This window comes from Balaenoptera musculus, chromosome 16 (genome assembly GCF_009873245.2).
Source record: "Balaenoptera musculus isolate JJ_BM4_2016_0621 chromosome 16, mBalMus1.pri.v3, whole genome shotgun sequence".
NCBI lineage: Eukaryota > Metazoa > Chordata > Mammalia > Artiodactyla > Balaenopteridae > Balaenoptera > Balaenoptera musculus.
Genome location: NC_045800.1, coordinates 79856371 through 79881800, shown reverse-complemented (window position 1 = coordinate 79881800; position 25430 = coordinate 79856371). Strand labels below are relative to the sequence as shown.

General features: G+C 43.3%; 1 protein-coding gene across 3 annotated transcripts in view; it reads right to left on the bottom strand.

The window, feature by feature from the left end:
- Nucleotides 1-261: 261 nt before the first annotated feature.
- Nucleotides 262-25430, bottom strand: part of GNG4 (G protein subunit gamma 4) — a 71183-nt gene continuing 46014 nt past the window's right edge. For all 3 annotated transcript variants that reach the window (XM_036827751.1, XM_036827752.1, XM_036827753.1), the window contains exon 4: nt 262-3841. In XM_036827751.1, the coding sequence (XP_036683646.1) occupies nt 3713-3841 (129 nt within the window). In that variant the 3' untranslated portion in view covers nt 262-3712. The remainder of the gene's footprint in view (nt 3842-25430) is intronic.

The window sequence follows — 25430 nt, the reverse complement described above, 5'->3', positions numbered from 1 at the left end:
CAGGAGGATTCCTCAACTGTTCTCCCCAAAGACACAGATTCCACGCACGGCACTCACATGCCCCATTCATAGGCAACCGTCTGCGTTGTGCTGAGAGCTATTCTCTGTCCAGAGAGCTGTGGATTACAAGTATTTCGTATTTCAGGATGTTGTTAAATACACTTAAATGCCCCACTAATGATGTTATATCTAAACAGGAGTAAAAAGTTGAGCAAAGTGCCAAAAAAAAAAAAGGAAAAAAAATAACCGTAGGATTCCCCATTGCTAGGCACAAAACCAACTTTTTATTGAAGTACAACATCCATACAGAAAAGGGCACAAACCACAAGGGTACAGCTCGAAGAATTTTCACAAACTATAGATACGCCCAGGTGACCAGCAACCCGATCAAGGAACAGAAGGTCCGAGAATCTCCCTTGTGCCCTTCTGGTTACCATTCCCCCAGGAGTAACTCATATCCCTACTTGCAACAGCAGAGGCGAACTTTGCCGGGTTTCACACTTGATATAAATGGAACCATACAGTACGAACTTGCCTCCTCTCGTGAGACTTACATGGTGCCGTGTGTGTGGCGGCAGGAGCACCCCTTCTCCTTGCTGTGTAGGACTTCACTTTGCAAATATACCCTAATTTATCCATTCAACATGGGCATTTGGGTACTTTCCAGTTCAGGGTTATTATGAACAGTGCTTCTGTGAACATTCTAGTACATTTCTTTTGGTGAATATACGTACACATTTCTGTTGGGTAGAGGAGTGGAGTTTTTAGGTCATATGATATGTACATTCAACCCAAGCTATTTCACAGAAGAATGAAGAATTTATTGGATGGAGCTTGGCGGCTCACAGAATTGACAGAAAGCTAGAAAGGAGACCTGGGAAGATGGGTGGGGGCCAAGAAACGAAGCAGGAACGGTCTGCTCAGGACTCTGCCATCCCTGGACATTACTACCATTGGACATACCACCCCTGCAGCCTGCCAATCCTAGACACTTCCCCTGCTGGACCACTGCCACCCCTGGACCACCACAGCTCCCATGAAACGAATCTCAGCATCCCTTAATTTCTGTGTCACTTGCACCAGGCTCACAATCCCAAGCATGGGAGTCCAAGGAGTTCACCCTGGGTCACTGGCCGGTCTGGTGCTGGAAAAGGGGATGCACCTGAGAGACAGAGAAGACCTCCCCACTTCAGCATCCACTGTGCTGGGGGCACTGCATCCCTACATTTCTACATAGGGGTGGTTTCATGATTTCCCCCTTTAGGAAAGGGGCCAGGTGCTGGACAGCCAAGCTAGAAACACCGTATGACAACTGCCCACTACAGGCAGCTTCATCAGCTCCCGGCGATTGCCAGGGGGGGAGGGGCTCATCCACACGTTTGCGTGTCTCACAGCGCACGTCCACGAACTTGTCTTTAAGGGCAGCAATGACTTCAGGGATACGTTAAAAGGGGCAAGCCACACAAAACGCCATAGGTTTGGAAGGAAAAGGCGTAGTAAAAGGACAAAAAGCATCTCATGGAGGGATGCAAGGAAGAGAGGAGGAGAAGGAAAAAGAGGGAACAAGTGGAGGCAGAATATGCAGGGATGTTGGAAGTGAAAACAAAGGGGAGAAAGTCTGGTGAAGACAAGGAGGAGTACATTATTTTCTTGACCTGATTTAGCCAGTTTCCGTGCTGTCCCACTTTCCCAGCTTCTCTGATGTGCTTTTATGGATTGTGCTTTGCTTTATCAGGTTCATGACGTTGACGTGGACCACAGAATGAAGAGATCCTGGTCATAAACCAAAACAGAGGAGGATTGGAAGTCCTACTATCACAGACAGCACACAGTTCTGCTGTAGTCTGAGCACACAGCTTCCTAACACCAGTGTTATTATCAGGGAGCTTTCATGAAACAAAGAATGGGTTTCAACAGAAGCAGCAAAGAATAAAAATGTACTAAAACCATTTATGAGGGTAGCAAGTCATTAACTGATCTGAAAATGACATTTGCCTCTCTGTAGGCGGTTTTACGTGATTCCTCCAACTGAACCATGGATCTCTGAAGTCATGCATTCTTCCCTATACTATAGCCTGGCATTTAGCACATTTGTTTTAAAATGATAATCAGAGCTTTCATCTGTGTAGCACCTCCCTCTGTCCTAGACAGAAAGGCAGGAGGAGTAACTGCCATTATCCCCAGTTTGCAGGTTCCAGGCACACAATGGCTTGCCCTACGGTGAAGCCACTGCCAGAGCCAGGACGGGACACAGTTTCCAAACAAACGGAAGGGGACACTCTTGGACAGAGTGCTCTCTGCCCCTGCGGTTTATTCCCTTCCTTCATCCGGGGTGGTAGGAGTTTGTTTGAGGTGGGGCTTGCAAGTCTGTCTCAGAAAAATCGAGAGCCGCCTAGCCTTCCATGGCGGCAGGCCACGTTTCACCTTCCGTAAGCTGCCAGAATACGGGCCCAACACGCCTGCTCCTGGCGAAGATGGGAAGAGAAGTGTGCTGCTGGGCGGACCCCAGCAACGGTGCTTTGTGGCATGTGGCTCAGGTTGTCTGCAGGTCTACCTACCTGCCTGCAAACAGGTAGGCCTGGAAGGCAGTGGAGCTCAGGGGCTCAGGTCCCAGTCTTCCGGCTCACCATCTATAACCTCGGGGAAACTACATGGTCTTTCTGTGCCTCAGTTTCCCTCTGTTTAGAACAGACGTACTCTCACGGCATTTATTTATTGTTGGAGGATAAAATAAGTGGATACGTGTGAATGCTCTGATCAGTGGATGAGCTACGTGGTGAGCTGCTGCCCCTCGCTCACTCCTCTGGGGCAGGGGCCACCCTGGTGAAACCCCACAGGACCCAGCGCTGTGCCCAGAACAGGCCCTTATTAATGCAGCCCATGCAGAGCAGGAGCCAGAACAGAAGGGAGCAGGATGAGGTGGCATTTGGAGAGAAGACATGTGCCCCTGGCCCGCCTGGCTGGCGCACATAAACAGAGGTAATGGTGTGACATTTACAGTTAAGCTCACTCCAATACCCACCCAACACCTACACTCGTAGAAGGACCACCTCCAAAGGGATCAATGACAATCAGTGGGAAACAGGGGTCTGGATCCTCCCTCAGGGGCTGGGCCACAAGGCCCCAGGATGACCCACGTTTAGAAAACCATCCGATGATGTGGGTTATTTCTTCTTTAAATAGGATGACAGAAAAGCAGAAAATAGAGAACTTCCAGAACTGCATTCTCCAGGAAGAGAGATGGGAACTTTACCCATATACTTCAGTTGGTCAAAATGATCTAATCTGACACTGAATGATCACGAATGGGGGATTGTTTTCTCTTCTCAATAAATTATCCACTTCTCAATAAATTATCCACTTCTCAATAAATTATCCACTGAAATGTATAATACACTTGACCTATGTAAACTTGGGAATTGATGTTAAAAAAATTTAAGCCCTTAAACCCATACTTATTTCTACTTGGCACATTTGTTATTTGGCTACAAAAATGCCTATTTCCTTTTCTAATAATGAAAATAACATGAAAACGAAAAGAAAAAGTGAAATAGAATGCAGTGAAGAAAACCAATGAAAAGAGGAGACAGGCCTGGGCAATCCTGGGTGGGCGGGGGCGGGAGTGGGCAGAGCCCCCTAAAGCTATGAGCATGCGCGGTCTCTACGAGGGATTTTACGGACAGAAAAGGAGACGTTTTCATAGCAAACGGAGTCAGAGGATGGTACAGAAGAACTTCTTCTCTCGGAAGGGGTTTTCTGACGCAGGCACTGGAATGATGAGAGGGTCCTCCCGCACGTGAGCTTCACAGTACGCCAGGAGGTCCGCTGCTGCCTGGGAGACCTGGGGGGGACACAGCACAGGTGCAGGGTTAGAGGCTGGCTCACGGTGGGTCCGAGGCAGAGGTGTCCATTTGGAGAGCGGACAAGCCCAAGGACAGGCTGTGTCGTGTGCACCACCACCGACAAGCCCATTCCGTGGCCTGGAGAGTAGACTTGTGCAAACCCAGAGAAGACAGGTTTTGAAACATGCTTCCAAGGAAATGTAATAGAGAAGAACAAACGTGACTCCATATTGGATCTATTCCTTTAGCTCTAACCCCTGTGCTCTGTTTCCTGTGCTTAGTCATGCTGGCTCTGCACCTTCTGTAAAAGAATGTTGCCTAGAGCCTGAAATATACAGGACAGCCTATTCTCAAAGCTCTGACCTTTAAAGGTAAAACACCTTTCCATTCATATAGAGATAAAAAGTTGCAGAACAGAGGACAACAGTTGTCTTGTTGGAGGTTTACAGGAACACCGTGACCTGACCTATGGGGACAGGTGCAAAAACAAAAGATTCCTACATCTAGAAGTCTGCAACTACCAGCCACACCCCCTGCCCCTTTAGTATAAAAGAAGCCTGAATTCTCACTCTGGGAAGATGGTTCTTTGGGACAGTAGTTCACCCTCTTCTTGGTCTGCTGGCTTTCTGAATAAAGTCACTCTTCCATGCCCCAACACCTTATCTCTCGATTTATTGGCCTGCTGTGCATCGGGCAGTATGAGCGTAGGCTAGGTAACACAAAGAGATGTCGCCTGGTGGTAGAGTAGATCCATACCAAGAGAGGAATGAGGAGCCAGCAGGAAGGTCCAGACAGCCTCGTCCTACTCTCAACTGAGGGGTAAGTGGAAGCTCCAGGCCAGTAGCCTCACTATTACTCTGCGAAACCATTTCTAGACGGACAAAGCCGAGTGCTGGCTCAAGCCAAGCCAGTGTGACTGTAGTTATTATTATTAGTGTCATTGTTTTATTGCAATCCACTCTCGTGACCAACACAGCCACTTATTCCTCCTCGACAGAACACAGATCATAAGCACATTATATAGAACGCACATATAAGCACATGTTGAACTTGGAATGGCCACTCCCCTGAGGAGACAGTTGCTCCTGACCGGAACACCCTTTCCATTTTCCTTCCAGGCTTATCTGAAGCCTCCTGACACCTGGCAACTGTGGATCAAACTATCCCCCAGCTCAACTCCAGGAGTTCCAGGGGAGGAGTTGCTGGGAGAAGGCCAGGTGCTGAGAAGGATTTGCTAAGAGGAAGCTCATTTTGCCTGTGGTCCGTGTCACGTGTCTGGCAAATGAGTGGTCTGTGAATTAACATCCTGCCCATTAGCTTGTGCTTATTAGAGGCTACAGGCCAGGGTAAGTATATAGCAGGCAAAGTGAATCCTTTTTGTACATTCAATGTCTAAATCTTCTCCAGAATGAAAAAACACTCCACAAGTGAATGAAAAATGTTTGAAAGCCCCAGTACGTACAAGCCATACACCTTCCATCAGGTTTTAAAAACTGGCCCATCTTCCAAAATTTTACAGAAATTCTTCTTCTGATTTCCAGCCCAGACCTACCTATTTTAGCAGTGCCTGGAATCCTACAAATAATTCCAGTAGAGATATGTAATGAATTTTTCCTTTGAATGAAACAACTAAAAGTTGAGCCGATGAGTCAACCTGAATCCTGAGAAAGTCTACATTTGTTGAGAGTGTGGAATGGAGCATCAGGCTTCCCCATTCATCTCCGCCCCCAAGATGGCTGTGTGACCTTGGGTAGTAACTCAAACTCTCTGAGCTTTATTTAGTTTCTTCATTTGTAAGACTGGGTGAGTTAGAAATCTCCAAGATCCTGTTTACTCTAAACAGTCTATAATTTGAGCTCTAATAGCACCACGGCAATATTTTAGATCCTAAATAAATGGATGTTGGGTTGAATGAGAGTGAAGTTTGCGGTGATTTACAGGACACACATACAGGAATCTCCCAGGTGAGGCCACAAATATAGGCCTGCAGGGGACCCGTGAAACCATCACAAGGGACTAGAGCACATGAGCAGGGAAGCTGACTCTGAAGCCCACAAAGCTGTGATGGACACACGAGAGAACCAGAATCACAGAGCGAGCACGTGGGCATGGAGCCGAGAGACGGAGCTCGGCACACGGCACGCTTACTTCCACCTTCTGACCCAAAGCCAAGTGCTCTCCCCTGACTGCCTTAGTCACGATCCCCTACTCTCCGTTCCAGGCTTCTCCCAGGGCCCAGAGAGGCATGGGGTCTTCTCCGTGGCCACCTTGTTAGGGTGACCACGGAAGTCATCTAGTGGCTTCTCTGGCAACCACTGCGAACTGGTCTACACTGCTGCCCAGGCCAGCACACACAAGAGGGCGGCAGTCTTGGGACCTTCTTCCCCTAAGAGCCACCTGTCCTCTTAGCTCTGACTTCAGTGAGCTCTTCCAGATGGTTCATTTCAGAATGTCTTGGCCTTCCCTGGTGGCGCAGTGGTTGGGAATCTGCCTGCTAATGCAGGGGACACGGGTTCGAGCCCTGGTCTGGGAGGATCCCACATGCCGCGGAGCAACTAGGCCCGTGAGCCACAACTACTGAGCCTGCGCGTCTGGAGCCTGTGCTCCGCAACAAGAGGCTGCAACAGTGAGAGGCCCGCACACCGCGATGAAGAGTGGCCCCCGCTTGCCACAACTAGAGAAAGCCCTTGCACAGAAACGAAGACCCGACACAGCAAAGAATAAATAAATAAATAAATAAATAAATAAATAAATAAATAAATAAATAAAAAGAATGTCTTAACATCCCCTCTCTAGTTTTCATTTTTCCCATCTATTTCATTTTTGGGGACATGCTTCCATTTGTTCCTAATTCTCTATAAACCTTATCATCTCATCTGGGAAGTATTTACTGAGTGTCCATCTTTTAGCTAATTGAGAGGGCATAGGGGAAAAAGTAAGGCAGGATTTTTGTCCTCTGAAGATCTAACCGAGAAGACTCAAAAATTATAAAGTCACTAGAATAATCAGTATGTGCTAAAACATCACAGGAGAATAGCTGCACACCACTGCAGGGCCATGAACAAGGGCAGGGAGACAGGGGTGTCTGAGTACCACTTCCACACAGGGGCAGTTACCTTGGTCAACCTGCCTCCTTTATCCAGAGGCTGGTCCCAGCCATCTGAACCCAGAAACACGATTTTCTGGCATGCCAAGAATGGCGCATCTCCTGTGGCAGATCCGTATTAAACAAGTTCAAGAGACAGCTGTATAAAACCATTAATAAAAACAATAGCTAACATTTACCGAGTGCTTATTATGTGCTAGGCCCTGTGCTAAATGCACCATCCTATGTATGACCTCATTTAATTCTTCTAAGTACTATTCTTTTTTTTTTTTTAAATAAATTTATTTATTTATTTATTTATTTATTTTTGGCTGTGTTGGGTCTTCGTTTCTGTGCGAGGGCTTTCTCCAGTTGCGGCAAGCGGTGGCCTCTCATCATCGCGGTGTGCGGGCCTCTCACTGTCGTGGCCTCTCCCGTTGCGGAGCACAAGCTCCAGACGCGCAGGCTCAGTAGTTGTGGCTCATGGGCTTAGTTGCTCCGCGGCATGTGGGATCTTCCCAGACCAGGGCTCGAACCCGTGTCCCCTACATTGGCAGGCAGATTCTTAACCACTGCGCCACCAGGGAAGCCCCTAAGTACTATTCTTAAAGCCACTTTGCAGATGAGGAAACTGATGCATGAAAGTTAAGAAATTTGCCCAAGGTCATACAACTAGTAAGAGAGAGGACCAGAATTTGAAGCTAAGCAGTCTGGCCACAGAAGCTAAACGCTGCAGCAGCTGCCTGATTAACTGCTCATGAAAACTTTAACTGTAAGGTGGCCTGGAAAGTTCTTGTCTGCTGGGCCAGCACACTCTCCTTGTAGACCAGCTACCTGGGAACTCATGTGACCAGTAGGAGAAGAGTCATGCAACTAAAGTTTCTTAGGTCATTTGTTTAATCCAGGGACAGTCTTGCCAAGGAAACCCTAACAGGGGAGTGTCCTCAGCCGGGACTGGCTTTCTCTCCCCGTGCCCTGGGGAGTGACCGGATGGACGCTGCCAATGTCACCCTGAGACTCCTCCCTCTAGGCTGTGACCTACATTACACGCCGTTAGAGAATTAAACAAGGATGTTATTACACTGAGTTGGCTCTAATTCCTTAGTAGCCTTCGTAAACTAACCACAACCAAGAAGCCTGAGAACCTGAGAAAGTGAAACTTAAGACCAATCACAAACAGCCAGCTGGGTCTTCCCACCTAAGACAACCGCTTAAGCTATACCTAATAGCTGCTTTGCTTCAGCATCTTCTCTATAAACACCTTGCCCTATGCCTGTCGGTGGACCGCTAACTACCTTTGGTTTGGCGTTGCCAGATTCGACTCCACGTATGCCTAAATAAACTCTTCAAAAATTTTAGTGCGCCTCAGTTTACCTATTAACAACACGATCCAGCTGGTCTGAAGTTGGCTTGCTAACAACCAATCCCAACATTACAGCTTCCTTCCCCTTGATCAGTTTACATGTTCAGATGCTTGTCAACACCCATCCATCGCGGGTGGATTTGACGAGTGTAATTTCCCGGGAGCAACCGCAAGGGGGCGCTGCATCGCCAACCATCAGGCCAGGACATGGGAGGAGAGGGTTCAAAAAAATGGGGCGTTGGGGGACGCCCGCGGAGGCGAGATGGGGCTGGGTCTCCTTCCGGTCTCACACCTGTGTATTTGCTCCCCTCCCAGCCCCGTGTCTACGACACCCTGAAAACCATGTTGTTAATGTCTGGCCTCGCTAGCTCCAAGCAGGTCTAATTTAGGGATTTTTCTGTCACCTCCAAAGGTGACACTGCACTTGATGCCACAATTTTTCTTTCAAGAAAACAAGCTGTTCTTAGATTGCCTCCTTTTGTTGTTGTTGTTGTTATTTTAGGATCACAGATGTGTTTGCTTAGTTATAACTGCACGCCTCTGGACTGCAGAGTTCCGTCCGTGCACCCGTACAACAGGAATGAAATTGGAATCAAGTCAGTATTAGCGCCCAGTAATTGGCGCCCAGTTTAAGACCAAATGTGTGGGTCTGGGTTGGCTCCACGCAATATTAGCTTCCTAGATGCACTCAGATTATTGAGAACACTGTACAGTACGGTATACGAGCGAGTAAGTCATCTTACAACAAAAGGGAGTTTTCCACCTTTTTCCACCTTCGCTATCAGCTTTATTTCATGCAGTGTCTAAGGTCCCTTTATTCCTGTATAGCCAAAGTATCTTGGATAACCCCTGAAGTTTGTTGTAATGGGATCTGAAAAGATACATACATGTAATGAACACCTTTATAGGTATTTTTAAAAATATTTATTTATATAGGTTTTTTAAAATTTACTTATTTTTGAGTGCGTTGGGTCTTCGTTGCTGCGCGCGGGCTTCTCCTTGAGGTGGCTTCTCCTGATGCGCAGCACAGGCTCTAGGCTCACAGGCTTCAGTAGTTGTGGCTCGCGGGCTCAGTAGTTGTGGCTCACGGGGTTAGTTGCTCTACGGTATGTGGGAGCTTCCCGGACCAGGGCTCCAACCCGTGTCCCCTGCATTGGCAGGCGGATTCTTAACCACTGAGCCACCAGGGAAGTCCCGTAATGAACATCTTAATGAGGCTTCCACATGAAAGGTGACATCCTAACACACAGTTTAGTATCCAGGCATTAATTAACCTAAATCTGCTCCTTAGATTGAAAGGGAGGGTTTCCTTAATCAGTGCATATAAAATATGGCTTGCAGACTTCGCCATATCCCAGAAACATCTGCCATCTTTGAAACATAAAATAGACGATTCACTTTCAAAGGGAAAATTTTATTCTGGTTGGAAATGTGAAACTCCCTTACTGTTTATGCTTTCTCATCAAGCCTGAAGTCTGCTCTGCCTAAAGGCCTCTGTTATGAAATGCCCAGAGCATTTTTGCCTCCTCTCCTTAGTAGTGAACTCTGTTAAGAGTTACAAGATAACAGATGTTGAAAAGAATCAGCAGCCTGGGAACAGCTGTGGAATTTTACCATTACATTTCAAAATAAAAGAGGTGATTGAAACAGCCCAAGTTAGCACATAATCCCGTTAGTTGCACTATAATTACAAGCTTCAATGATGGGGAGAAAATGTTGCAATTACTAAATCACATTCCTGGACAAGGCAGATGACATAATTACTATTCTGGCGGTGACACCCCCTGCATTTATCCTTTGCATCTAAAGTAGAGCGGCTCACACCTATTTCTCAGCAAGCCTGGTCCATTTAACAATACTACTTGGAATCAATTACAATCATCCTTGATGGCTCTGCCTGTTCCTCCCTCCACCCCAAGAAAACAAAGCAGGATCACAGTCAAGAGCACAGCCAGGTTGCAGCCCGCGTTGTGCAATGGCATCTTTCACAAGGTCAAACTTGGTACACACTCCAACAGAAGAAATCATACGCCGTTTATCCCTAGTAGAATCCTGAGGACATCACAGGTTTATGCCTCACCTCTAAGTCCTGAGCTAACACTACAGGGTGAATCCTTGTGAATTTTTTCTTTCTTCTAATGCTGGAGAGTATTTGAGATCAACGTACCAGTTTTTAAGGGCATTCTCAAGATACTTCCAAATTACTATGCTATGGGCTGAATGTGTGTGTCCTCCCGCCACCCCCCAAATTCACATGTTGAAGCCTAAGTCTCCAATGTGATGATATTTGGAGGTGGGGCCTTTGGTGGGTAATTAGGTCATGAGGGTTGAACCCTCATGAATGGGATTGAGACAGGCCTGGGACCTGGGACCTTTTGCTGAATGTTTGCACCTGGACAAACGTCTCCGCAAGCAACAGAGAAACTATAAGGGACTAAAAATAACTGTACAAAGTGCAGTTGGGGAAAATTATGGACTGAAAGAGGCAAAAAGACCAAAAACCCAACTGCCACTTCTGCAGAGCTGGGAGCAAAAAAAAGGGTGTCAGGAGCAAAAGCAGGGTCTGCACATGCCCTCTGCACACAAAATCACCAAAGGGGTGGGCAGACCACCTAAGCCACCCCTCCAGCCCAACCCCTGGACCTGCCCCTACCCTCACCCCATATAAGGAACCAGCTCGTCCCACCTTAGGGAGCGAGCAAGCAAGGGAACCTATTACCTGTTCTCACCCCCACCCCCCCAGCTGCAGCAGGGCCCCCAATAGAGCCTTGCCTGAATTTCTTGTCTGGCCTCTGATCAATTTCTATTGATTAAGGAGGCCAAGAACCCTGGTCGGTAACAGGATTAGTGCCCTTATGAGAGACATGAGAGAGAATCTCTCTCTCTCTCTCTCCCTTCCATGTGAGGTCATAGCAAGAAGGTGGCCACCTGTAAGCCAGGAAGAGAGCCCTCACCAGAACGTGACCATGCTGGCACCCTGGTCTCAGAATTCCCAGCCTACAGAGCTGTGCAAAATGAATTTCTGCTGTTGAAGCTACCTAGTCTATAGTATTCTGTTATAGCAGACATTTGGCTTCCAGTGGTTCCCAGCAATTATTTTGTATTGACCCAGATCAATACAGATAATTCTCAATCATTGGGTTCTAGGCCACAAATAGCATCTAGTTGGGAGTAGGGTTATTCCCAGAGGACACCAGAGGGGTTGGGAGATACATGTGAATAAATGAATAATATAACAGAGAGTCCCTCTCTGAATTCTAAAGTCAAATGTCCAGAATAGAGGATTAGCTGCTGTTTCCTATCACCAGCATAAAGGTTTTTTTCCACATCAAAAGTTGATTGCACATTAAGAGGTAATTCTAAGATGCTTGAAAGAGAGTTTTAATATCTCCAAGTTAATCTAAGTAAGAGCTTGTCATTACATGGTCTTCACCACCAGAACCGCAAAGCTCTCAGCTTGTTTAGAATGACTGACCCTGGACCTTGACTTAACCAAACACTTCCAACAGGTTGCTGTGTGTCCTGTATGACTCTGACCACCTCTTAGCTTTGACATATCTCAATTTCCCACAAAGGAAGCCATAATTCAGTCATTTTGCAAGTTCGCCAAAAGAGTAATTTATTTGGTGACAGAAACTAGTGAGTCACTTAAGAGGTTTCTGGGGCTGACGTAGGGGTGAAAGATGAACATAACAAGCGGGTTCTAGCTCTAGGGATTCTAGAAAGCAACAGCATGTCTTAGAGAGGAAGCACGGGGTTGTGAGTCAAAAAGCAATGTCCCTGACAGAGCAGCACTCAGCACTGCTGAGCTGTGTCATCCGGGCACTCAGTTTCCACTCCTGTAAATGGGAATAGCAATGCCTGGTGGTTTGTGGCTAAATGATATAACAGATGCTATTATACATACAGTGTGTTATTGTTTCATTATTCACTTGGCTACTTTCTGGTAGGGTGGGAAGGGTGTTTGAGCCATAGACATGAAGTCATTTCTCAGAAATGATCAGGGCAATTTGATGCCTGTGGTGCCTCCACCCAAAACGTCCTCTTGAAGTGGGATGCACTCTTCACGTTCTTTTTTTTTTTTTTTTTTAAATACATTTATTTATTTTTGGTTGCATTGCATCTTCGTTGCTGCGCGCAGGCTTTTCTCTACTTGTGTCGAGCGGGGGCTACTCTTCATTGCTGTACGTGGGCTTCTCATTGCAGTGGCTTCTCTTGTTGCAGAGCACGGGCTCTAGGCATGCGGGCTTCAGTAGTTGTGGCTCGCGGGCTCTAGAGCGCAGGCTCAGTAGTTGTGGCACACGGGCCTAGTTGCTCCGCGGCATGTGGGATCTTCCCGGACCAGGGCTCGAACCCGTGTCCCCTGCATTGGCAGGCAGATTCTTAACCACTGCGCCACCAGGGAAGTCCTTCACGTTCTTGTTCTACTCTCACATTCTACTCTCTGATTTAATTCAAAGATTCCTTTCCTTTTATCTGATACCTGCTCTAGAAGTGCTCATTCGTATCCCCCTTTTTTGATTTTATTTCTAAATTTGATCGTAGAAAGTTATCATCTGAATCACTGAATTTCTAAAGGTCTGGGTGAGGGTTATAAATGCTTCTGGCAGAGGAAGGGAAAATGAACAAAAGGGTTAAACCTAAATTGTTAAACTAGCAGAAGCTGGAGTGAGAAAGGGTTGCTACAGAGTTCAGACGAGACCTATCGAAAAGGCAAAATCTATTAGCACTGCCTCTAGACTTTTGGCGGGTCATGTGACATAATTTATATTTATTTTCTTTTAGAAATGCCATTCTTTCCACCTTAATATCATCTATCATCTTAATTACATCCCTTTCCTGGATTTCGCCAGACCCTTTTAATCGTCCATCTATGACCTATCAGAACATGATGATCTCCCCAATTTTGCCCTTTCTCACTTGTTCACAGGGAATACCATGATATTCGAGCCTCACTCTTTTTTGTTTGAACAACCACTGACTTTGGCTTCAGAATTTTGTGCTTTGGCTTCAGAAACTTAATAGTGCATGTTTTATCTTCTGGAAAAATAAAACCATAAAAAACACATTTTGTTCTTTCCAAAGAATTCACAAACTGGCAGCACAGCCACAACTCTTAGGAAGTGCTAGAAAAACATAAGAATAATATGCGTTAAAGACATATCTGTTAGAAGAATTATGAGGAAAGAGCCCTGGTTCAAATACTAATGTGAGAGACTTCCCTGGTGGCACAGTGGTTAAGAATCTGCCTGCCAATGCAGGAGACACGGGTTCAAGCCCTGGTCCGGGAAGATCCCACATGCCGCGGAGCAACTAGGCCCGTGTGCCACAACTACTGAGCCTGCGCTCTAGAGCCCGCGAGCCACAACTACTGAAGCCCGTGTGCCTAGAGCCCGTGCTCCGCAACAAGAGAAGCCACGGGAATGAGAAGACCGTGGACTGCAACGAAGAGTAGCCCCTGCTCACCACAACTAGAGAAAGCCCGTGCGCAGCAACGAAGACCCAATGCAGCCAAAAATAAATAAGTAAATAAATTTATTTTAAAAAAAACAACAACAAACAAATGTGAAGCAAGAGTCACAACACTGATGCCCAAAGGGCTGTGCCGGCAAATTTCCGGACACTTACCATTTGGCTCCACCAAACAGCTCTGGGTTATCCAGGCTGTTGGAGAGAACCATTAGTACAAAGACAATCCCGAGCGAATTCACACTTAAATTTGGAATATCATTTATGATTTCTATGCCGTGTGTTTACTTAAAAATATGGTCAGATTTTGCATTTGACTGTTAATACCTAAGGAATAGGGAGGAAGACAGAGACTGTACACGAAATGAATAATGCACGTGCAGATGACTGAATTTGTTTAACTTAATTGACAGTAGTAAAAAAAAAAAAAAACCACTCCTGGGTTTGAAATACAAGTGGCTTAGGCTGATGGTGCAGTGGTGAGATCCTGCGTGGAAAGGAGTCCCTGTTTCTGTTTCCTGCACTATGTGGTCACCTCACGTGGCAACCCCCCCCCCCCCCCCCGCCCCCTTCAGAGGAGGGAGTAATTGATTTCCCGGGTGGGGGGCGTGTGATACTTTGTTGCCTTTATTACAATAAATCCTTATTTGTTTGTAAAATTACTCCAAACGTAGAAAGACGGAAATAAAAATCAACGGAAACCCTGCCATTGGAGGGAACATCTTGGTGAACATCTTTGCAGACATCTTACTTTCCGTCTTTGTACATACAATCTCACAGGCTGTTCTGCAATATGCTTTTCACTCAGTACACACAGATGTACATCATTTAATGATGCTATAGTATAACACTGTCTATATATAACTTATGTGAAATAAAATTCATATTTTATGGCAAGACAAGAAAAACTGAGACATAAAAAATTTTCTCTGCCATTTGCCTGCCTCTCTCTCCGCACTGTGCACTGTGTATGCACATTATGCATCATGCAAACCTCCCCTTCCACAGAAATACCTCGCAACCATCAAGTGCAACATTCTCCTAGCATCAACAAGACAACACCTTAAAAGATTACGTTCGGGCTTCCCTGGTGGCGCGGTGGTTGAGAGTCTGCTTGCCAATGCAGGGGACGCGGGTTCGAGCCCTGGTCTGGGAAGAGCCCACATGCCGCGGAGCAACTGGGCCCGTGAGCCACAACTACTGAGCCTGCATGTCTGGAGCCTGTGCTCCGCAACAACAGAGACCGCGATAGTGAGAGGCCCGCGCACCGCGATGAAGAGTGGCCCCCGCTTGCCGCAACTAGAGAAAGCCCTTGCACAGAAACGAAGACCCAACACAGCTAAAAACAAATAAATAATTAATTAGTTTAAAAAAAAAAAGATTACGTTCCTTCTTGATCTTGTAAGGGGTCACATGACCCACCACTTTGTACCTGCAGATCCGTATTATGCAAACTGTCAATAATCCACCATTTGATGTACAACCCTCTGTCTCAAAAAACTTATATAACTCTGCTTTGACTTGTAAAGGGTGGAACAGTTCTCAGAGCTTTCTGAGATGCTCTTCCCGGGTTATAATCCTCAATTTGGTTCCAATAAAAATTTCCATTTCTTTCTTAGATCGACTGATTAATTTTTCATCGACACTATTTAACCAATCCCTATTGATGGACAAAAATACAATTTTTTGACATTATAATAGTGCTCTGATGAAATTCTTACTGTCCTTTATTTTTTATGAGATTCTCCTTTGGGTAAATTCCTAGAAGTGAGAATGCTGGGTCAGAGTGTGAACAATAAATATTTTGACACATATTCCAAACTACCCTTTGGGAAGATGGTACCAGTTTCCACTCCAGCTATCAAAACAACTGCTCACTTCCTTTAACAGTTGATGGATGACACTGGATTTCAGCAAAAATGAAAAACATCAATAGCCTGGATCTCAGTTGTTGTTGTTGTTGTTGTTTTTTCAAGCGGATCTCAGTGTTTTTCGGAGGCACAATTCTTATATTAGTTTTGAAGGTAAATGTCTCTTCATATATTTGACCCTTTACATCTCTCCTTTTTAAATTGCCTATTCATGCTGTTTGTGCATTGTTTTTTAAGAAAAGGAGGCTCTTTTTTTATCTTATTGATTTTTCAGAGAAATTAAATTTAAAGAAATTAACCTTTGTTATTCAGGTAGCAAATATTTTTCTTAATTTGTTAATTGGGAGATTTTTACCATATAAAATTTTTTTAAAAATCCAGTCAAAACTTTCACTTAATGAACTGTGGATTTTGTAACATGCTTGGCCTTCCCAAATTCACATTATAAAAATACTTGCTCCTATTTTCCTAGTATTTTTTTTAAGAGTTCAATAAATATTTTAATTATTTATTGTTAAAGTATATTTATATATAGACTGTGTGTTGGGTTATAAAGTTGTGATGCTGATTTTTGGTTCCTAGTATTTTTATGGTTCTATTTGTTATATTTAAATCTCTGATTGAAGTTATGAACTGAAATGTGCTTCCCCAAACTCAGAGGGTGAAGCCATACCCCCGTAAAAATTAATAAAGGGAAGCCTCATTAAAATGGAGCGACGCGGCCAGCAGGGGGAGCTCTCATGAAGTCATAAAGTACCACTCAAGTCGATTACTGGAAGCATTGTCAATTTCAAACCCCAACAGAAGAATCAGCAACAGGAAAAGACCCCTCAATTACAAGTCCCAACAGGACATCTCCTACAAGAAATCAACTACCCCAGCAAACTCGGCCAATGAGAAACTACTGTCACCCTGAACTCTCACTTTTCTCCAAAGGACTTCCATTCAAAACAACCCTCCCAGTGTCTTCCTTTTTCTCTATAAAATAACATTCCTCTCCTTTGTTTGTTGGACTTGCCTATAGTTTTTGCTGTAGCATGCTTGTCCTGAATTGCAAGTCTATTAAGTACTATTCCCAAATAAACCCATCTTTGCTGGTAAAATAGCTGACTTTTCTTTTTAAGGACAACACCCCCGACATAACTGTATTCGGAAGGCCTTCACAGAGATACACTCGATCCTCTGTATTCATGGGTTCTGTGTCAGCGGATTCAACCAAACACGGATGGAAAATGTTCAAAAAAAAAAAAAATCCAGAAAGTTCCAACAAGCAAAACTTGAATTTGCTGCACACCAGCAACTATTTACACAGCATTTATGTTGTATTTACAACTGTTTACATAGCATTTCCATTGTATTAAGTATTATAAGTAATCTAGAGATGATTTAAAGTATATGGGAGGATGTGTGTAGGTTATATGCAAATACTACACCATTTTATATACGGGACTTGAGCATCCTTGAATTTTGGTAACTGAGGAGGGTCCTGGAACCAGTCCCTTACTGGGGATACCAAGGGATGACTGTAATTCAGGCTAGCTGAGGTCATAAGGGTGGGACCCCAATCCAGTAGGATTGCGTGTGTTTATAAGAAGAGGAAGAGAATCTAGAAGGCTCTCTCTTGACATGAGCACAGAGGAAAGGCCATGTGAGGACACAGTGTGAAGGCAGCTGTCTGCAACCAAAGGAGAGAGGCCTCACCAGACAACCCTGCCGGCACCTTAACCTTGGACTTGGAGCCTCCACAACTGTGAGAACACAAATTTCTATCGTTTAAGCCACACAGTCTGTGGTATTCTGTTATGGCAGCCCTAGCGGATGAATACAATCCATCTGATATTTATCTGGATAAAATTAGTGGTATATGCAGCTTTGTTTTCCAAAGTGCAAGCCATTTCCAGCAACACTTATTAATACTCTGTTCTCTACTGCTTTGAGATGCCATCTGGATTGTATTTCAAATTCCCAATACACTTGGGTCTATTTAGGGACTTCCAATTCTTTTCCATTGATTTGTCTATTCCTAAAGGAGTATCATAAATCTTTAAGTACTATGATTTTATAATAAACTTTAATACCTAGTAGGAATATTCTACATATCTTCCTCCTCAATTATACACTTTTTTTTTTAACTTCCTGGATACCCTTACATTTATTTATCTAATTGAAATTTACAATAATTTTAAGTTTGCTTTCTTCAAAAACAGTGATAGAATTACTCCCTTTTTTTTAAATTTTATTTATTTATTATCTTTTTTTGAATTACTCCCTTTTTTAAGCTGAATAATATTCTGCTGTGTGGATATACAGACATATCTTGTTTATTGTGCTTCACTTTACTGCATTTCATAGATATTGCATTTTTTTTATAAATTGAAGATTTATGACAACCACGCATTGTCAGATGATGGTTACCAATTTTTAGCAATAAAGTATTTTTAAATTAAGGTATGTGACATTTCTTTTAGACATAGTGATATTATTGCACACTTAATAGACTACAGTATAGCATAACCGTAACTTTTATATGCACTGAGAAACCAAAAAATTTGTGTGACTCACTTTGTTGCGATATTGGCTTTATTGCGGTGACCTGAATCAAACCCGCAGTGTCTCCAAGGTATGCCTGTATACAGTTTGTTTATCCATTAATCTGCTGATGGATACTTAAGTTGCCTCTGTCTTTTAGCGTTTCTGAATAATGCTGCTATGAACTGGGTGTACAAATCTCTCTCAAAGAGCTTGATTTCAGTTATTTGGGATGTATACTCAGAAGTGGAGTTGATAGATCCTGTAAGTAACTCATTAAAAAAATTTTTTTTGAGGAACTGCCATACTGCTTTTCACAGTGGCTGCACCATTTACATTCCTGGCAATAGAGCACAAAGGTTCCAATTTCTCCACATCCTCATCAACACTTGTTTTTTTCTGTTTCGGTGATAGTAGCCGTCCCGATGGGTGTGAGGTGATGAAAAAGGTTTTTAACACCAAATGCTGATATTTTAGTCCCATCTCTCCTGTGGTAGGGCTTGTTGCTACTGTCAGAACCTATAAAATGCAAGCGGGAGCCCAAAGATACAGCTGGAAGGACTCCACCAAAGGCTTACATGGAGGAGACTCTGAGGCTTGGTGGAAAAAGGCTTTGGTATCTTGAAGAAACAAATCAAGAATGACCAGACATCTGGGCATCCAGTAGCAGTGACCAGTGCAGTCAAAAGGGATACTGAGGCCGAGTGGACCTGAGCTGTTGCCTCACCAATGAACATGGGGCTTTTGATGTCCTGAAGAGCTCTTCACTGGGCTGGGCACAGGCTATTCAGAGGGCTCACCCTGCAAGTCCAGTTCCTTTAAGAGGCTGAGCTTTCAGTTGAAGGATCCTTGCCCAGAAGATGTGTAGGGCAGATGACACTGAAGCGGTCCTAGCAGCTCAGCACAAAGTTAGAGACCTCACAAGGCAAGAGTGGACACCCTCCCCAAAGCAGGGCCTTTGTTTCATAGCCCTGATAAAAAAGCATGCCTGCAGGTGTTGTGTTGTTTCTTTGTGATGTCTGAGCCAGTGTAGTTGCAGATTTCCTATCCCTTTTTGGTAGGAAGGAAGCCTATGATACACGGATGGCCTCACCTGACCCTGATTCTCTGCGATTGATTTGGGCTGTTCTAAGCCAGTCCATCCTTCAGTGTGACCTGCTATGACCCAAGTAGTGTGTGCGATCCCAAGACAAGATGACACTCAGCCCCTACTCGAAGGAATTCCTGATCTAGTGGGAACTTCGCCAGAAACTTTCTTACAGTCCTAATAAATATCACCACATGTAAATGATCACAAAATATGCACATCTGTTATCTCCTTTAGTGAAATGCAACTGTACAGAATGAAATAATTTTGCTAAAGAAAAGAAGCATGTGTTTGCATTATATTTAACTTTCTAATTGAGAGTATATTTATGTTCCTAGGACACATTTGACCACTTGGTTGGGTGGCAAATTCTTTGCAGCATTTTAGAATGTTTACAGAATTTCAGGCTGGCGTCTTCTGAACTGAGGTGCAATGTTGTCCAGACTGATAGTTCCACCCTTTGGGGGGGTTGGCGGTGGGCAATGTAGTGCAATGATGATCAAGGATCTGGGTTGGTATCCTCAGTTCAACACATAACAACTGTGGGCCTCGGTTTTCCTGTCTGGGGTACCAGTAGTACCAACATTGGAGGTCTGGCATGAGGATTCAAGCATCTGACACGTGTTAAGTTAGGTGCACTTGTCCTAAATGATCACTTCCCCTGCCTGTATACTTGATGTGCTCTTTCTTTTGAGGTTAAGTAACCTCAGCTGTATATGCCTTTCATGGTTGATCATTTTCTATCGCATTCTTTCCTGGACTATGACGAGCTGTTTGGATCTGCAGGTTCAAATCTTCCTCTGTTTAATGAAACCTTTTTATTTTTATTTATTTATTCATCTATTTATGGTTGTGTTGGGTCTTCGTTTCCGTGCGAGGGGGCCACTCTTCATCGCGGTGCACGGGCCCCTCACTATCGCGGCCTCTCTTGTTGCAGAGCACAGGCTCCAGACGCACAGGCTCAGTAGTCGTGGCGCACAGGCTTAGTTGCTCCACGGCATGCGGGATCTTCCCAGACCAGGGCTCGAGCCCGTGTTCCCTGCACCGGCAGGCAGATTCTCAACCACTGCGCCACCAGGGAAGCCCCAATGAAACCTTTTAATATTCTATCCTTAGGAGTATTTTCTATTCCATTTCTTCTCTCTGCTGGGAACATCAGTATCCAAATGTTGGAATGCTGTTGTCAGTCTTCATTTCTGTCATCTTCTCTCTAGCTGCTTTGATCTGACTCTTTGTCTTTTTCTTTTGCTTACTGTGCGAGTTTCTTAAGCCTGTCCTCCATGTCATTAATTTGGTTTTCTGTAGCATGTGTTATACTCTTTGCTCCTTCTTTTTATTTTATTTTTTTATTGAAGTATAGTTGATTTATAATGTTGTGTTAGTTTCAGGTGTACAGCAATGTAATTCAGTTATACATACATTTATATCTGTATTTTTCAGATTCTTTTCCCCCTTACAGGTTATTACAAAATATTGAGTATAGTTCCCTGTACTATACAGTAGGTCCTTGTTGGTTATCTATTTTATATATAGTAGTGTGTATCTGTTAATCCCAAACCCCTAATTTATCCCTCCCCTGCTCCTTTCCCCTTTGGTAACCATAAGTTTGTTTTCTATGTCTGTGGGCCTATTTCTGTTTTGTGTATAAGTTTATCTGTATCATTTTTTTAAGATTCCACAAATAAGCGATATCATAATTTGAAAAGATACATGTACCCCAATGTTCACTGCAGCACTGTTTACAATAGCCAAGACATGGAAGCAACCTAAATGTCCATCGACAGATGAATGGCTAAAGATGTGGCACATATATACAATGGAATACTACTCAGCCATAAAAAAGAATGAAATAATGCCATTTGCAGCAAGATGGATGGACCTAGAGATTACCATACTAAGTGGAGTAAGCCAGACAGAGAAAGACTCTTTGCTCCTTCTAATGGTGTTCCCCACCCCCTCTCAAATTCTTTCCTTAGCTTTTCTACCTCCCTTTCAACTCATTATTTTATCTCTCCCTTGAGCTCTTGTTTCACAGATTCTATGTTTGCTTTACATTTTTTGGAGACTATAAAGCAGTCACCTAAAATGTTCTTTGGTTTTTTGGAAGAAGACTTCTTCCTAAGTGAGTGCTCCATTAGCCTTTCATACACTAGAGTCTGGTCCTTGATACCTTGGCAGAATATTTGCATAGGTCCAATGTTTCTTTTTTTTTTTTCTTTTATACTTAGAGGGCAGTTCTAATCCAAGTCTGCTATTTGTGCAAGAACAGTATGGGGAGGTTCTCTTTGACCCCCTTCATTGTTTGCTGAAGCAATATTTGAATATTCTCTTTACAGTGTGGCTGGAACATCCTCGTTCAGTGCTTTGAGTGGGTGATGAGACCGGAGGCAGTGGAAATTCCTAGTTCAGGTTAAGTTATTCTTTAGTGCTTTAAAGATGTTTAAAGATGTTTCATACTTTCCCCAGTTTGTCCAACCCCACGGTGGAAATCTTCGGTTTTTGGCCAATTCCCACTTTAGGGCAAGCAGACCACCTTTGTGAAAAGCCAGGTGGGTGGAATGCCAAGGCTCACAGACCAGTGTCTGTTTTTCCCCCCTAAGCTGGCATATGATTAATGAATAGATATTTTCCAGGCAGAGGTGAAAGAAGTCTTCCAGATGAAGAGACTATCATGTGAAAAGGCAAAAGAGCATGTTACAGCAGGGCATATTTAAGAAATTGCTGGAGAAAGTGTGAGTGTAGACATGTGGAAGTGAGTACAAAGAGATAAGCCTGGAGGGGTATTAATAGTTCCTTGGACACCATGAGTGGACCACTTGTAGGTCATGCTAAGGAGCTCCTATTTTATCCAGTTTTAAATAGAGGGATTCAAAGTCAGATTTTTATACTAGACTAATTTAGAGAAAGGGGAAGGACAGATCTGAAGGGGCAAGACTAGAGGCAGATCAACCACCTACAGCTTCTGCAGTTGGTCAGACAATAAATGTGACCATGAGGATGGAGGTGAGGGGAGAGATCTCAGAAATGTTCAGGGAGCTAAACTGGTAGTATATGGAAATATATCAGCTATGTGGGATGAAAGAGAGTTTCTGGTTTGAGAGACCAGGTAGATGGTGGTATAAAGAAATGAGGGAGAGAATACACAAAAAGAACAGGATGAAATAAAAAAAGGTCAGTTTTGGATGTGCTGATTTTAAGGCTTTGGGGGATTGGCCAGTAAGCACCTAGATATACAGAATAAAAGTTCAGGGGGTTGGGCTGGAGACACAAATATTAAAAAGTCACAGGAGCAGATGAGTTTACCCAAGAAGACCCTGAAGGTTTAAAAGCAAAGCGGGCTAGGGATAAAACTAGAGACCACTAGCGTGAATATGGCAGATAGACATCCAGTAATGGAAACAGGGATGAGTGACCAGAAGTAGGAACAGAAATACTCTGAAGAGTCAGTATCTGCTCAAAAGTGGGAGAGCAGAATCAGTTACCACATTTCAGATCAAGAGGGGGAATTATGGGTTGTTAATTATGAACTGGTTTAAATTTTTAAAAAACTTTGAAAAAATTCTTATATCGATTCTTAAGTAAATGACATAACAGATTTTGATGGATTAGACAGTTAAATGTAAAAACTGAAATAATAAAGGAAATAGAAAAAATATAGGTGAGTGTTGATCTAATTTCATCATGGAGAGGCTTATGTATAAAGCAAAGGAGTCCACAAGGAAATATTGATAGTTTCCATATTAAAATTTTTAAACACTGGTACATCAAAAATAATCAAAGACTAAATTAAAACACAAACAACAAACTGGGGAAACTATTTGTAATATATAATATACAAGAAACTCGTACTAATCAATACGAAAAAGATAAGTACAACAGAAGGTTGGGCCAGGGGTAGGAACAAGGCGATCAATGTGATACACCACATTAACAAAAGGAAAGACAAAAACCACATGATCATCTCAACAGACTCAGAAAAAGCATTTGATGAAATTCAACATCCACTCATGATAAAAACTTTCACCAAAGTGGGTACAGAGGGAACATATCTCGACATAATAAAAACCATTTATGACAAACCCACAACCAATGTAATACTCAACAGTAAAAAGCTGAAAGCCTTCCCATTAAATTCTCACTTCTATTCAACATAGTACTGGAAGTCCTAGCCACAGCAATCAGACAAGAAAAAGAAATTAAAGGTATCCACGTTGGAAGGGAAGAGGTAAAGCTGCCACTATTTGCAGATGACATGATACTCTACATAGAGAACCTTAAAGTCACCACACAAAATTATTAGAACTAATAAATGAATTCAGCAAGGTAGCATGATACAAGATCAATATTCAGAAATCTGCTGCATTTCTTTACACTAATAATGAAATATTAGAAAGAGAAAGTAAAAAACAGTCCCAATTAAAATCACATAAAAAAATACCTAGGAATAAACTTAAATGAGGAGGTGAAAGATCTGTATGCTGAAAACTATAAAACATTGATAAAGGAAATTGAAGATGATTTAAAGAAATGGAAAGATACCCCATGCTCGTGTATTGGAAGAATTGATATTGTTAAAATGGCCATACTATCCAAAGCAATCTACAGATTTAATGCAATTCCTATCAAAATACCCAAGACATTTTTCACAGAATTAGAACAAATAATTCTAAAATTTATATGCAACCACAAAAGACCCAGAATTGCCAAAGCAATCCTCAGGAAAAAGAAGAAAGCTGGAGTCATAACGCTTCCAGACTTCAGAAACTACTACAAACCTACAGTAATCAAAACAGCATGGTACTGGTGCAAAAACATACAGACAGATTAATGGAACAGAATAGAGAGCTCAGAAATAAGCGCACACACCTATGGTCAATTAATGTATGACAAAGGGGGCAAGAATATACAGTGGAGAAAAGAGTCTCTTCAACAAGTGGTGTTGGGAAAGCTGGACAGCTACATGTAAATCAATGAAGTTAGAACACTCCCTCACACCATATACAAAAATAAACTCAAAATGGTTTAAAGACCTAAATATAAGACATGATACCATAAAACTCCTAGAAGAGAACATTCTTAGACATCTCCCAAGGCAAAAGAAATAAGAGCAAAAAATAAACAAATGCAACCTAATAAAATTTAAAAGCTTTCCCACAGCACAAAGGAAACCATCAACAAAACTAAAAGACAACCTACAGAATGGGAGAAAATATTTGCAAACAAAGCAACCAACTAGGGGTTAATATCCAAAATATATAAAGGGCTCATAGAACTCAATATGGAAAAAACGAACAATCCAATCAAAAAATGGGCAGAAGACCTAAATAGATATTTCTTCAAACAAGACATACAGATTGCCAGGAGGCACATGAAAAGATGCTCAACATTGCTAATTATCAGAGAAATGCAAGTCGAAACCACAATGAGGCATCACCTCACACCGGTCAGAATGGCCATCATCAAAAAGTTCACAAACAATAAATGCTAGAGAGAGTGTGGATAAATGGGAACCCTCCTACACTGTTGGTGGGAATGTAAATTGGTGCAGCCACTATGGAAAACAGTATGGAGGTTCCTTAAAAAACTAAAAATAGAGTTACCATATGATCTAGCAATCCCACTCCTAGGCATATATCCAGAAATGATGAAAACTCTGATCCGAAAAGATACATGCACCCCAATATTCATAGCAGCACTATTTACAATAGCCAAGACATGGAAACCCAAGTGCCCGTGAATAGATGATTGGTTTAAGAAGATGTGGTATAGGGCTTCCCTGGTGGCACAGTGTTTGAGAGTCTGCCTGCCAATGCAGGGGACACGGGTTCGAGCCCTGGTCTGGGAAGATCCCGCATGCCGCGGAGCAATTAAGCCCGTGAGCCACAACTACTGAGCCTGCGCGTCTGGAGCCTGTGCTCCGCAACGGGAGAGGCCGCGATAGTGAGAGGCCCGTGCACCGCGATGAGGAGTGGCCCCCGCTTGCCGCAACTAGAGAAAGCCCTCGCATAGAAACGAAGACCCAACACAGCCATAAATAAATAAATTAATTAATTAATTAAAAAAAGAAAAAAAAGGAATTAGATTTATATTAAAAAAAAGATGTGGTATATATATATATATATATATATATATATATATATACACACAATGGAATGTTATTCAGCCATTAAAAAGAATGAAATAA